Genomic DNA, 14,347 nt, shown 5'->3' on the forward strand with positions numbered 1-14,347 from the left:
ACTCTGTGTCTCCCTCTCTCTGCCCCTTCCCCACTCATGCTCTGTCTCTCTCTCAAATATAAATAAAACATTAAAAACCAATTAAAAAAAATAAAGTTTGAGCTCTGTCCTCTTCCCTCCCTGTCCCATTTCATATTTATCCACTTAAAAAGTTTATTCCTGAAAGTGTTCTGGTAAATATGATCAAACCAATGGCTAGTTATAACTGTAAGAAATTTGAGTTCCATTATAGTTAGGATAATTCTCTTTCCTAGGTTTGTGACAAAAACACTTTTAAATATGTAAGTGTGCTTTTAAACATTTAAAAATATGGCTTTGCACTGACTCCACAAGATTTTTAATATTCTAGTATTCTTCCAAGATATAAAATTTTTACTACCATTTTAACTTTTTATACTCTGCACATGAATTCTCTAGAAACTGAGTTAGACACCAAGAAAAAACCTGAAACCACTATGGACCAGAATCTCTCACTGAACTTAGACAATTTTTAAGTTTTCAACAAAATATTAGCATATTTTATTCCCCAGTAAATAAAAATACAACATGTCACAGATAAGTGGGGTTTATCTCAGGAATACAGTATTCATGGATTGGAAGATTCAATGTTGTAAAAATGTCAATTCTCCCCCAATGTATTCATAGTTTCAGTGTAATCCTAATCACAGTCATAGCAAGCTTTTTTGTTTAAATCAACAAACTGATTCCAAAATGTATATGGAAAAGCAAATGGACTAGAATAGCCAAAACAGTTTTGAAAAAGAACAAAGTTGGAGGATGCACAGTATTGATTTCAAGACCCTAAAGCAATCAAGACATGGTGGTACTGGGGAAAGAGGATAAACATAGATTACTGTGATAGAATATTGAGTCCAGAAATGGATGCACACATACTTAATTTTTGACAAAGGTACAAATGCAAATCAGTGGTGCTGGAACTTGGACATACATGTTTAATTTAAAATGAAACTCTACCAATGCTTTGCATCACATACAAAAATTAATTCAAAATGGATCATAGACTTAATTTAAAAGCTAAAATTATTGAACTTCTGGTAGAAAATACAGGTGAAAAACTTCATGATTCTTCAATGACTTCTTAGATTTGACACAAAAAGTAAGATCTGTAAAAGAAAAAAATGAAGAATTGACCTAGGTTAGGTGAGTTAGGTTAGCTGACTTCTGCTGCTAACCTTTTGATTTTTATTTTTTAAATTATTTTTTAAAGTTTATTTATGTTTGTATTCCCTACACCCAAAGTGGAGCTCAAATTCATGACCCTGAAATCTAGAGTCACATTTTCTTCCAACTGAGCCAGCCAGGTGCCCAGCTGGCAATCTTTTTAACAAACTTAATGAAGGGGCACTCTGGCTAAGCCTCTGACTTCAGCTCAGGTCATGATCTCATGGTTTATGGGTTCGAGCCCCACGTTGGGCTCTACATTGATGACACAGAGCCTGCTTGGGATTCTCTGTCTCCTCTCTCTCTGCCCCTCCTCGATTTGTGCTTTCTCGCTCTAAAAAATAAATAAACTTAAAAAAAAAAAAAAACTTTTAAAAATAAAAAATTAAAAAAAATTTTAATGAGTATACAAAGAATGATAGAATTAGCATTTACAGTGACTGATTCAGTGGCACCTGTCTGGCTCAGTCAGTAGAGCATGTGACCCCTGATCTTAGGGTTGTGAGTTCAAGCCCCACATTAGGCATACAGCTTACTTGTTTGCTTACTTTCTCACTAAATAAGTAAATTAATTAATTAATTGATTGATTAAATAACTTACTAAATAAACAAGTAAGTATAGAGGTTACTAAATAAACAAAATTATTGATTCAGGCAAAAGTTCTTTTTAAATTTTTTTTAAAGTTTATTTATTTTGAGAGAGAGAGAACGTGAGCTTTAGCAGTGAAGGGTAGAAAAAGGGGAAGAAGAAGAACTCAAAGCAGGCTCCATACTGGCAGTGTGGACTGAGTCATCGAGGTGTCCCAAGGCAAAGGGTCTTGAGTGGGTGCTAAAACCATGAAATGAAATGTTATTGTGGAACAGTATATTGATATGACCACGTAGATTGTTACTAATCTTTATAATTTGAAGTGCTCAGGACAGTCACCATCTTATCCAAGTCCAATTTCATATCCCTGACTCCATGAGAACTGGATATTTTGTGTCTCCTGGTGGGAGTAATATGAATTGTGCAGAAGCAGCGTTATCAAAAAATTGTTAAACCTGGATCTAACCAGGCCTTTAAACCTAACTTACATTTTATGGAAATATGGTAGAAAGAACAATGAGTTAAATTATGTCAGGAATAAAGAATCAGATAAATCCAGAATCAGACAAATTTGCTTGCCTGGAATTTTGAAAAACATCAGTGCAAAAGAGGACAAAAGACGGACATCCTTCTAGAACAAAAGAGAGATAACAGCCAAACAGTACTTGAATACTGATTTAGGTAGCAGGGGGCAGGTGAGGAAATTTCAAGGTAGTCTGGCTATATTCAATGACATTGGAGAGTTTTTTTTTTTCACTTTTTCTGAAGTGTAACAGCAGTGTGGTTAATTAGGAGAAAGTATTCTAGGATATATTATGGTCAAGAGGTAAAGGGTCATGATGTCTGCAACTTAGTTTAAGAGTATACACACAAAAACAGGTTAAAAAGGTTAATAATTGTCTCTAGATAATGTGTATGTGGCTATGCATTACTATTGCTTTAAATTTTCTGCATGTTTGAAATTTTTCATAATAAAGGTGAATGTTTTTAGAACTCATTTAAGAGAAATACTATTTATGATGGCCTTATTATATGCAGTGCATTCCTATAGATCCTATTGATATCAGGCGTCTGTACTCCTGAGAATAACTTTTACCTCACTGTGTTTGACGTTACGTAACACCAGACTACTTTGAGAACCTTGGTAGAAAACAGCTCTGTGAACCGCTTTATCTTGTAAGGGTGTTTTTGAGACCATGGCTTATTCCTATGAGTTCCTTTTTGGGAAAGATCAGACTTTGGGTTTCAGTAACAAGAATAGTTGTGCTACCTCCGAGAAATTGGATTTTGGGCATGTTACAGACATTGAAGCAGGTAGGGGAGTGAAGCTCATGTTTTACTGGCTGCTAGAAAGCTCTGGCTAAGAAACCTTGGATCTCACTTGTGGTCCATCACTCATGGTGCGTTTCCTAGCTGTGCTCTTGACCGGCTTCGTCATCTTCCCTTTCTACCCTCACTTTCCCTGTAATTTGATTCCCTCACCTACTTTTGGTTGTGTTTATTTTGAAGATACTGTATGACCAACAATGTTCTGGCCGTATTTATTAAAAGGATTTAAAACAGTTTTTGATTTGAAAGTCACAACCTAAAAGACACATTTTTATGTTGGTATTATTAGTCATATAAGTTCTTGCTCCCAAATCTAGAGATTATTAATCCTGTCTAAGGGGTATTAATAGAAAATTTTAAAAATATATACTTTTAAATATAAATAGGATATAAAAATCCTGTTTTCTGGAGTAATACTGTTGTAACTATATTAGCACCACAACCTTATTTTGGAGGAAGGGGTAATGCCGGGGAAAACAAGGCCATTTCATGGAAATGGATTTTCAGCAACAGTTAGAATTGTTATTCTTTTTAATAATTTAGATTTTGGGGCGTCTAGGTGGCTCAGTCGGTGGAGCGTCTGACTTCAGCTCAGGTCATGATCTCTTCTGTTCGTGAGTTCGAGCCCCGCATCGGGCTCTGTGCTGACAGCTCAGAGCCTGGAGCCCACTTCAGGTTCTGTCTCTCCCTCTCTCTGCCCCTCCCCTGCTCATGCTCTGTCTCTTTCTGTCTCAAAAATAAATTAAAAAAAACAAAAACAAAACAAATTTTTAAAAATAGTTTTTTAATTCTTTTTTTTTTAATTAATGAAGGGAAGAAAAATATACCATCGTTTACCTTTAGCATTTCTTTTTTTTAACACTAAAAAACATTTTTTTAATGTTTATTTATTTATGAGGGAGAGAGACAGAGAGAGCACGTGAGCAAGGGAGGGGCAGAGAGAGGGAGACAGAATCTGAAGCAGGCTCCAGGCTCTGAGCTGTCAGTACAGAGCCCGACGCAGGGCCCAAACCCATGAGCCATAACATCATGACCTGAGCCGAAGCTGGACCCTTAATGGACTTAGCCACCCAGGCGCCCCTACCTTTAGCATTTCTTAAAGAAATATGATGTACAAAAAAATCCTAATGAAAGTTATTAGTTATTTATTCTTGAGTGGTATTCAAGTTCCTTTCTCCCATAATAGTATCTTCCTTCTATTAAATCGCACTTTATATTTTATACAATATTTTTCAGTATTACCATGTTGATACAGATATTATATTTGCAGTTTGCCTCTTGGGTGGTAATGTCCTCATCTAATTTCTTCTTGAGATTGCTGTATTATATTACAAAAGATGCATTGTCTGACAATAGAATGTTTACTGCAGGAATAACATTTACTAGTGTCTTTTGATACACCTTAAATTTATTCTGACTAAAAAAAAAAAAAAAAAGGTTGATAAACAAGGTTTTCTTCTTTAGCTAAGTTCCACCTAAGTTCAGTGGAATCTCATGAAGTTTTCTTCCTTCAAAGATCTGGAAAGTAGCTTGTTAAACAAAATGATCTTTAAAGGATTTTATACTTACAAAACTAAGTTTTGATTTTATATTTGGGCATGCATAAATCTGAACCTTAATAACCTATGATTTCTACCAGGAGGGATATGCTAAAATTAATTGCCAAAACAGGGTTAGTTGTAAACATAGGTGTGAGTAAGGTAAGATCGCCATCTTTGCTCTAGGCAGAATGGTTCCTAGAACTAGGATTAGCTTTCATTGCTCAAATCTCTGGATTTTACTTTTTCTGGTTTGCCAAAATATGGTAAAACAGAAGTACGTAATTTTCTTTTTGCAACTATTTTTAAGTGAAAGTACCATGCATATGTATTCTTACTCTCATTCATTTCTTAACACGTGAAAATCAAGTTTAACTTTGTAGTAGTGCCTGTTAGTCATGTGAACTCTCTACCACATCTCCATTTACACTGCTTCACACATCCCTCACAGGACAAGTTTCCACAAAGACCTGTTTTGTTCTACTGTCCGATCCACCCTGAAGAAACCAGTTGCCCAGCTATGTGCAGCTTTGTAAATCAAGATGAACTGGTCAGAAATTGGATACAGAAACAAACAAGAAACTAAATAATGCTCCCTGATTAACAAGCAGAATGTGTTATATATAATAAAATTACAATAACAAAATGTTTTGCATTCTAAGAATATTCTAGTTAGAAAGCTCCTGTCACATTCATATTATAGTCATAATTCAAGTCATTAGCTTGTTCCCATGACTCTTAGAGTTGGGCAAATACAAGTAATGCTTTAAAAAATTTTTTTTAGTGTTTATTTTTGAGAGAGAGAGAGAACGAGAAAGAGAGAGAGAGAGCAGGGGATGGTCAGAGAGGGAGACACAAGAATCAGAAGCAGGCTCCAGGCTCCAAGCTGTCAGCACAGAGCCTGATGCGGGGCTTGAACTCACAAACCACGAGATCATGACCTGAGCCGAAGTTGGTTGCTTACCAACTGAGCCACTCAGGCGTCATCCCGCACACACCCCCCCCCCCCCCCCCCCCCCCCCGCCATAAGTAATGCTTTTAGTAAGAAATTCCAGGCACCAGAGGGCAGTGAGAGCAAATGATGAGATGTAAACTTTAGTTCTGGGTATTCCTTAGCAAGCCTTATGTGGGACAGCTAAGTATCGAGTTTGATAAGAGTTTAGTATTGGACACAGATTTTCTTCTTTTTGGCAACAGGTAACAGACCACAATAAGTGAAGAATACAGCCTCATGCAGAATTTGTTTTTCTTTTTCTTTTTAAATTTTTTTTTAATGTTTATTTATTTTTGAGAGAGACAGAATGCGAGTGTGTTAGAGGCAGAGAGAGAGGGAGACACAGAATCCGAAGCAGGCTCCAGACTCCGAGCTGTCAGCACAGAGCCCAACGCAGGGCTCGAACCCACTAGCTGAGAGATCATGACCTGAGCCGAAGTCAGATGCTCAACTGACCGAGCCACCAGGTGCCCCCAGAATTTGTTTTTCCAGGGACTCTACATCTAGGTTGGGGAGAAAGGAATACCCAACACACAATTCATAAGTAACAGAATATGTTTTTTACCACAGAAGTAAAATCAAACAAAACGTATTCACAGCTTAATTTATGATTTTTGAACATACCCTTGAAATATTTTCTCTTTGAGTAAATGTTGTGTCAAATTATTTTACCTTCTTATGTAGAACTTTAAAGACTCAGCATCAGATAACCTCCCAAAGACTCTGCATCTTCTGTGATGCTTTTCTGCTCCTCTTGAGAAATTAAAAAAGGAAACAAAGGAAGCAAAGAAAAGATAAAATGACCTCTTCTCATTGTTTCAACAATAGGCAGAGACCAGGCCTGCAGAGCCAAAGTAAGATAGAGAATTCTCAGAGGACTTAGTGAGAATATAGAGTCTAGGTCCTGAATCACACGAATATATTATAAAATATAAAACTAGTGGGGAGAACACATGACACATTACAATTTTTTTCATCCTCCTAATTTCCCAACACATTTTGAGAAGAAAACCCTAATAAAAATGGGGTTTTCCCCCCTCATAAAGCCCTTTTCCCACCACAGATATTCCCAGCACGTATGTTCTAAAATGTTCTAAAAAAAATGTTCTAAAACATTTTTTCTTTCTGTGAGAATACAGAATTACAGTTGAAGACTAAGTACCCTTTTGCTTCAAGCTGCTTCTCCCTGACACTCCTTTCTCAGGTATCCTGGTCTCTGCTCACACGCCTCCAGGTTGACAATTTGGGACTATAATTTCTCAGCATATTTTCTTGTTTCTCAGTGGTAAAGTTCGAATTGTTGGAAACAGTAGGCTTAAAATGTGAATTAGGTTTTTATTATTATATTTTTATTGACTATAACCTACACGCAGTAAAATGCACATATCCTGTCTGTACAAATTTGAGTTTTAACATTTGTACACATCAGGGGGAGCCTGGGTAGCTCCATTGGTTCGGCATCTGGCTACAGCTCAGGTCATGGTCTCACGGTTTGTGAGTTTGAGCCCCGCCATCAGCACAAAACCTGCTTCAGATTCTATGTCTCCCTCTCTTTCTGCCCCTTGCTTGCATTCTTTCTGTCTCTCTCTGAAAAGTAAATAAATAAACATTCAACACACACACACACACACACACACACACACACACACACACACTTGCACACATCAGAATCAATGGGGAGGACTTTGTAAAATAGTCCTGCCGGGGTGCCTGGGTGGCTTAGTCAGTTAAGCTGCCAAGTCTTGATTTTGGCTCAGGTCATTGATCTCGAAGTTCATGGGTTCAAACCCTGCATCAAACTCTGTCCTGACATTGCGGAGTCTGCTTGGTATTCTCTCTCTCTCTCTCCTCTCTCAGCCCCTCCCCTGCGCTCTCTCTCTCTCAAAATAAATAAATCTAAAAACATATACTCCTGCCAAAAGGTTAATTCTGAGCTCCACCTCATTAAGAATCTTTGCCTTTGTAAAAGAACCAACTTGAGTAATGCATGTAAAAATACATAGTGTAAAAAAATAAACACATATTGTATCTTAAAATATTACACCGATTAAATTTAGGTTACTATTTTATTATTAATTAATTGATTCATTTATTAATGTATATTTATTTTTGAGAGAGAAGCAGAGAGTGAGCAGGGGAGGGGCACAGAGGGAGGGAGACACAGAATCCCACGCAGGTTCCAGGCTCTGAGCTGTCAACACAGAGCCCAAGTTAGGGCTCGAACTCATGGACTGCGCGATCATGACCTGAGCTGAAGTTGGAGGCTTACCTGACTGAGCCACCCAGGCACTCCATAGGTTACTATTTTAAAAAAAACTTAAATTTCTCATGTGCCTTTTTCATGGGTTTGCAATGCTGGCTCACAAGTGAAATTTTTAATTTGTTTTTCTGTTTGGTTTTAAGAAAATTAATGCAAAGCTTCATGATGGAGTTTGTCAGCGCTGTAAAGAAGTTCTTGAATGGCGTGTAAAATACAGCAAATATAAACCATTGTCAAAGCCTAAAAAATGGTGAGTTATATTTCTTAATTACTTTACCAATAATATATGTATCATAGTTTATTCCTGCTTTATAAAGTGGATTCATCCTTGTCCACCCCATTCTCCTATAAATAATGTACCATTTTTATGGGTTCTTGTTCATAAAAGATGGGTTAGGGAAGAGAGGAGAGAGTTTGTTTTGCAAAATTCTGTCTCCCATTAACCAGGTAATAATATTTATTGTGGATCATCTTTACCAAAGTTGACCAAAGTCTTGAAAGGAGTCTGATGTTTTTATTTTTATTTTTACGTTTTGAGTATAGCTGACTCAATGTTACATTAGTTTCAGGTGTACAACACAGTGATTCCTCAAGTTTATACATTATGCTGTGATCACAAGTGTAGCTTCCATCTGTCACCCAGGCGGGGGTGGGGGGTGTCCTTTTTTTCTTTAAAATTTTTTTATGTTTATTTATTTTGGATAGACAGAGATAGAGCACAAGTGGGGGAGCGTGGGCTCAAACTCACAAACCGCAAGATCATGACCTGAGCCAAAGTCAGATGCTTAACTGACTGAGCCACCCAGGTGCCCCAAGGGTGTGACCTTTTAATTCTATCCATGAAGATTACTGAAATGGTTTAGATCGAGTATCAAATAAATTGCTAGACTGATAACCTATGGTTTCATTTCTTTGAAGATTTGGGTGCAAATGAAAAGGTACTGGACTTTGTTTCTCATCCCTCAGTACCTTACCCTTTTTCTATAATTCTGGGGTTCTCTTTTATCAGCCTACGTACATCCTGGTGCTGCTCCCTTATATCCTTTAGCTCAACTGAGTAAGAATCATACTGGGGGATAATTGCTGCTTAAAAGAGAAAAGTGATTATTTTAAATATAAAAATTAACATTAGTATGTGCAGTAGTTTTTTTACACATATACTATGAGTTTTAATTTAGTAGTCTATATAGTAGATCTTTGAAACACATTTGCTCCTTGTTGCTTTATTTTTCTTTTAGCTATTCAGTAGTTGTATGTTCCTTCAATGTATTCATTTCTTTTTCCTTTATGGGAAGAAGTGTTACCTGAAGTATGGAGGGCTCAAGCTATTGTTTTCTTGAGAATATTTAACATTTTTGAATGTTTTAGTTTGGGCAATTTATTTTGCATGAAATACTCCTTTTGATACTGAGAGGTAAAAGCCTTTAGGTAGGATAGTCTGACTTCAGCTATTTAGATTTTTTTTCCTGTTTACTCGTTGAGAGCAGAACACCCAAGTCGTTCATGGGTGTAATTGACCCCCTTTTCAATAGATACATGAGTTGCTCTCTCCTCTTCTTCAGTCTTTTCCTCATGTTCTTTAGCATTTCCTTCCAAAAGAAGATACTTTTAAACAAATCCGATGAGTTTTATGCTAACTGGCCCAAATTAGCAGTAGAGCATTTGGCAACTGTTTGTACTATCCAATGCTAAATTTCCATGAATGAATTAGCTGTGTTTTCTACTGTGTTCTCTATAGCTGGTTGTGCTATAAACCATGTAGTTTTAGTTTATAGGCTTACTATAAGATTTGTAGCTTTCTAGAAGCACCTGGCTGGCTCAGTCGATGGAGCATGCAACTCTTTATCTTAGGCTTGTGAGTTTGAGCCGCACATTGGGTTGTAGAGGTTACTTAAAAAAAAAAAAAAAAGCTTAAAAAAAAAGTGATTTCTAAGTGTTGGTGTAACTTTGAGCGTCTGGTTGGCTCATTCAGAAGAGCATGTGACTCTTGATCTTGGGGTCATGAGTTTGAGCCCCAAGTTGGGTATAGGAATTACTTAAGTAAATTTAAATTAAAAAAAAAAAAAATCTTAAAAAAAAAAAAAAAGGAAAAGAAAAAAAAAGAATGGTTGGATTTGGATACCTAGACCCAAAGGTTAGCAATTCTGGCCTGTCTTGGAGTCATTGAAGTGAAGGAAACTCATGATAATGTTGTCATTACCTAGGTAGTAAGTACAGTGACCCAGAGCCCTTTGAGAAACTTCAGGTGGGTCAGGAGATGAAGGCTAAGAGGACCTCAGGAGTTGCTGTTCCACATCACCCTAAGGCAGATGGGGTTAGCCACAGAATAGCTAACGATGAGTGCAAAATAAAGGAAACATATTACTGTGTAAATACCTGATTACAGATAACAAGACATTCAAGCCTAATGGAAGATCTTTAGGAATAAAGAAGCCCAAGCTAATGTAGAACAAATGATTACTTATAAGAGACTAAGAAACTGCTAGTTAAAACAAGGTCTGAACATGTTCCTTAGGAAGTCACCAGCCTGGCCCAGAACATCTTGAATTTCAGATTACACCAAACGCATGACACATTAGGCATTTTGGAAAGCCTAGCCTTCTGACTCCAACCCAGGATTGGGAGTGTCGTAGAAAGTATAACTCACCTATATCCACGTGGCTTTCTCTGCATATTAACACTTTACCAACATTGTAAGTGACTGAAGTCCACTGATGAAAGGTACTCATGGTAACATAACTTGTTTAGAAATTTTGAATGTTTTGTTCAAGTCGATCTCACTTAGACGTTAAATTTGTCCTTTGTCAGGATCTATATAAGAGGTTTGCTTTGACACTGGATGTCTTTTGTGGAAAGATTCATTTTCCAGCACCCTGAACATTGTCATTGGTTAAAGTGTTGAATATTCCTTGTCTGGCTGTCTCTTGCCACAGATTATGTAACCAAATGATGTACATAGGGAAAAGTTCAACCAAACATAAAATTTAAGAAGAGGGAGGCTATTTATAGGTGACATCTCTTTTGGAATGAAGTAGTGTTCTGAATTTTGGGAAAATCGAAGCCCTTTTATCTCATTCATTATACTTGTAAATTACCAAAACCACACACAGTTAGCGAATTTCCATTGCCCATGGTATCTAACCCCAAATTTTAGACCCAAAAAAGAGTTAGACATCTAAACTCCTCCAGGTTATCTATTTTGATGATGGAAGCAAAAATTGTATTATATTTGTACTTGGCAGAAAATGTTTCATGTTTCCTTTTCCTTTTCAGTGAGGTGATATGCTATGGGACTTTTATAAGCATGTTCTTTATGACAGTTTCTCCTAATTACTGAAAACGACCCTGGGCTGTTCCTCGAGACTTTTCAGAAAAGACTAGATGTCCTCACCAGAGCTAGAAGAGGGAAGAGTTGAAACTGTGTATTTGCTGGAGGGGAATGGGATGAGGGGATAAATTGCAGGTTGCCTGTTAGTGTGATGTTAACATACTGGTACTACCCTTTGATGTAAGGTAATTTTAACTATCATTGAATGCTCAGATCTTCAGGTCTTTATAGAAATAAAGTGAAAGGCTCATAAAGAGAATGCTCAGCTTTTCACAGCTTTTCTTCTCTGTAATGTTAAGATTAACCACTACCCTGTTTTATGCCAATCGGAGGTTAAGGCGATTCTGTGGAAGGATCCCCCACTCCTTTTGGCTTGTATTTTGATCTTAAGGCCAGTACCTGCTACTCTCTGGTGGAGGGCTTCTATGGTGCTCTACCAACATCTCCCGTGATACCCAAATGGTAGAATTCTTATTAGGCTTAAAGATTACTTACAAATGTAAGAATTGTGGGTGAGGACGAGTCTAAATCTTTTTGTATAAAACCTCATTGTTCAAGGGCCCTGTTTTTGACTTTTGAAAAAGAAACCTATTCATTACCATGCCTGGTCAGTCCCAAGTCGTTCACGAATCCTTTAAATAACCTTGGTGTGGAGCTGACTTATTGGAAGGGCAAGAGGTCTTACAAATATTAAATGATTTCTTAAAGAAGAAAGGAGTCTTGACATTTTTTACTTAAAATTCATTTCTTGACATTATTTTCCAGGTATAGTGGAAATACAGATAGGTAAAAGACTATCCCCTTCCTCAAGATAAGAAACAAAAGAGGCTTTTTTTTTCCCTCCTATTTTCTGGGCTCAGAGGGATTCAATGTTTTACCCAAGATCAGAAAGTTCAGATTCAAATGCAAATTGATTCCATTCCAAAGCCATGTTATCCTGTTCTCCTACAGTGATTTCTCATTCTTGTATTATTCATTCAGAAAGTCCTCTTCCCTTCATCTGAGCCCAAAGCTGTATTAATTTTTATAGTTACCTATCTTGTTTATGGATGTTATCCACTGCTGACTACAACGTATAAAACTTTATTTACTCATTCATTCATTCATTTATTTTTAAGTAAGCTCTATATCCAACGTGGGGCTTGAACTCAGGACCCTGAGATCAGAAATTGCATGCTCTATTAAGTGGGCCAGCCAGCATCTAGACAAATAGATTTTATGTTCAGGCACTGAAAAGCCTATGTTAGTATCTAGAAACTTCTTACACCTTGTGCTTCAGGTAACCAAGAAGCCTTTTTCAACCATTAATTTAGAAGCCTTATAGGTAAATACCCATATTTTTGTTAGAATCTGTAGCCTGCCTCTTTTCTCTTCATAACAGAAAAGTTTACCAAGAATATAGTGTGAGCTTATGTTTAACGTTACCATAGTAACCGAAGAGCCGGGGAGAAGCTGGTATAAAACAACAACAGGCCACAACAAATTGGGGTCTGACTTTAGAAGTGGACTGAGTTATGGGGCGCCTGGGTGGCTCAGTCAGTCAAGCATCTGACTTCGGCTCGAGTTGTGATCTCACGGTTCATGAGTTCAAGCCCCACGTCGGACTCTGTGCTGCCAGCTCAGAGTCTGGAGCCTGCTTCACATTCTGTGTCTCCCTCTCTCTCTGCCTCTCCCCCGCTCATGCTCTGTCTCTCTCTGTCAAAAATAAAGATAAACATTAAAAAAAAATTAAAAAAAAAAAAGAAGTGGACTAAGTCCTCTGTATTAGCAGTTCTCAACCGGGAGGGGAGGATTTTACCCCCCAGGGGATATTTGGCAATGTTTGGAGTCGTTTTTGACTGTCTGACTAGAAGATTTGGGTGTAGCGATTCCTTAAAAATCAAATATTTTAAAAGTGTATTTCATCCTAAAAAATATTTTAAGTGAGGAGGGGAAGAACGGGTGTAACATGCCTTGCACCCAGCATTGCTCTAGGGATGTCTTGGTCTAAAAGTTTCAGACACGTGGGTGCTTAAAACGCTGTTTGCTTTTAAATGGAAGTCACTACCCCTGGTTCTCACATCTAGGTTTTTAGCAGAAATTATCTAATTGATAACTTTTAAGATTTATTGCCTCACTGTAGCCCTTAACTCTTCATATTTCATTGCATTAAATAAGTGAATTCTCCTCTATGTCACCTCTATTCAAATGTGTTCCTTGGCCCAGAGTTTGGATAAACTAGTATTTTAAAAAAGGCTTATTTCACATAAATGTTTCAAGGGCTCCTGCCAGGAGGAGTTGAGTCTCCAGCAGCAGGAGGCTAAGTGGAGTTTTGTCCCCAGGAAGTTCTGCTTTTGTATGGCTCCTGTAGTGGGTGAGGGAGTGGGGGTGGGGATGAGGTTCTCTAAACTGTGGGAGAAAACAAAAAGTAACCCTGTTTGGGGGAAAGAGGGGAGGAGGAGAGGCTCCTAGGCGGGTCAAGCCACCCTGTTGGCTTGCTCCTCTCACCATATGCTTGCTTCCTCTTTGCCACCAAGCTTTTTTTCTGACCAAATTAGCCAAACTAAGACCTTCAAGATAATCTTGTACAGCAGGGCTGTTCTTTTTAAAGTTATCTATCTACCTATTTTTGTGGTGGTGTAAAAAACAAATAACGTAAAATTTACTGTTTTAACCATTTGTGAGCGCACAGCTCAGTAGCGTGAAGCGTGTTCCCACTGCTGTGCAGCAGATATCCAAAACATTTCGTCTTGCAAGTTTGAACTCTACACCTATTTAACAATGATCCTCTTTCCTCCCTCTCCTGCCCCCGCTCCTTCGGCTCTTGGTAGCCATCCTTCTAGTTTCTGTCGCTGTGAATTTGACTACTTGAAATACCTCGTATACATGGAATCATAACAGTGTTTGTCCTCTTGTGACTGGCTTATCTCTGAGTAATGTTCTCCAGGCTCCTTGTTATAACATGAAACAGAATTCCCTTCTTTTTTAAGGCTGGGTAATATTCCATTGAATGTTGGTGTATGTGTGTGTATCACTACATTTTGTTTTTCATTCACCTGTTGACGGACACTTAAGTTGCTTCTACCTCTTGGCTGTTGTGAATACTGCTATGAGCCTTATCATGCAAATACCTCTTCCAGACGCTGCT

At 37.7% G+C, this 14,347-nt stretch overlaps 1 protein-coding gene across 1 annotated transcript in view; it reads left to right on the forward strand.

Moving 5' to 3' along the window:
• Window positions 1–14,347, forward strand: part of CD4H9orf85 (chromosome D4 C9orf85 homolog) — a 66,814-nt gene that overhangs the window by 29,894 nt on the left and 22,573 nt on the right. Inside the window, exon 2 of the mRNA XM_025931683.2 lies at window positions 8,036–8,142. Within this exon, the coding sequence (XP_025787468.1) occupies window positions 8,036–8,142 (107 nt within the window). The remainder of the gene's footprint in view (window positions 1–8,035; window positions 8,143–14,347) is intronic.

The sequence above is a fragment of the Puma concolor genome, chromosome D4 (assembly GCF_028749965.1).
Source record: "Puma concolor isolate L17-30 chromosome D4, mPumCon1.1.hap2, whole genome shotgun sequence".
Classification (NCBI taxonomy): Eukaryota; Metazoa; Chordata; class Mammalia; order Carnivora; family Felidae; genus Puma; species Puma concolor.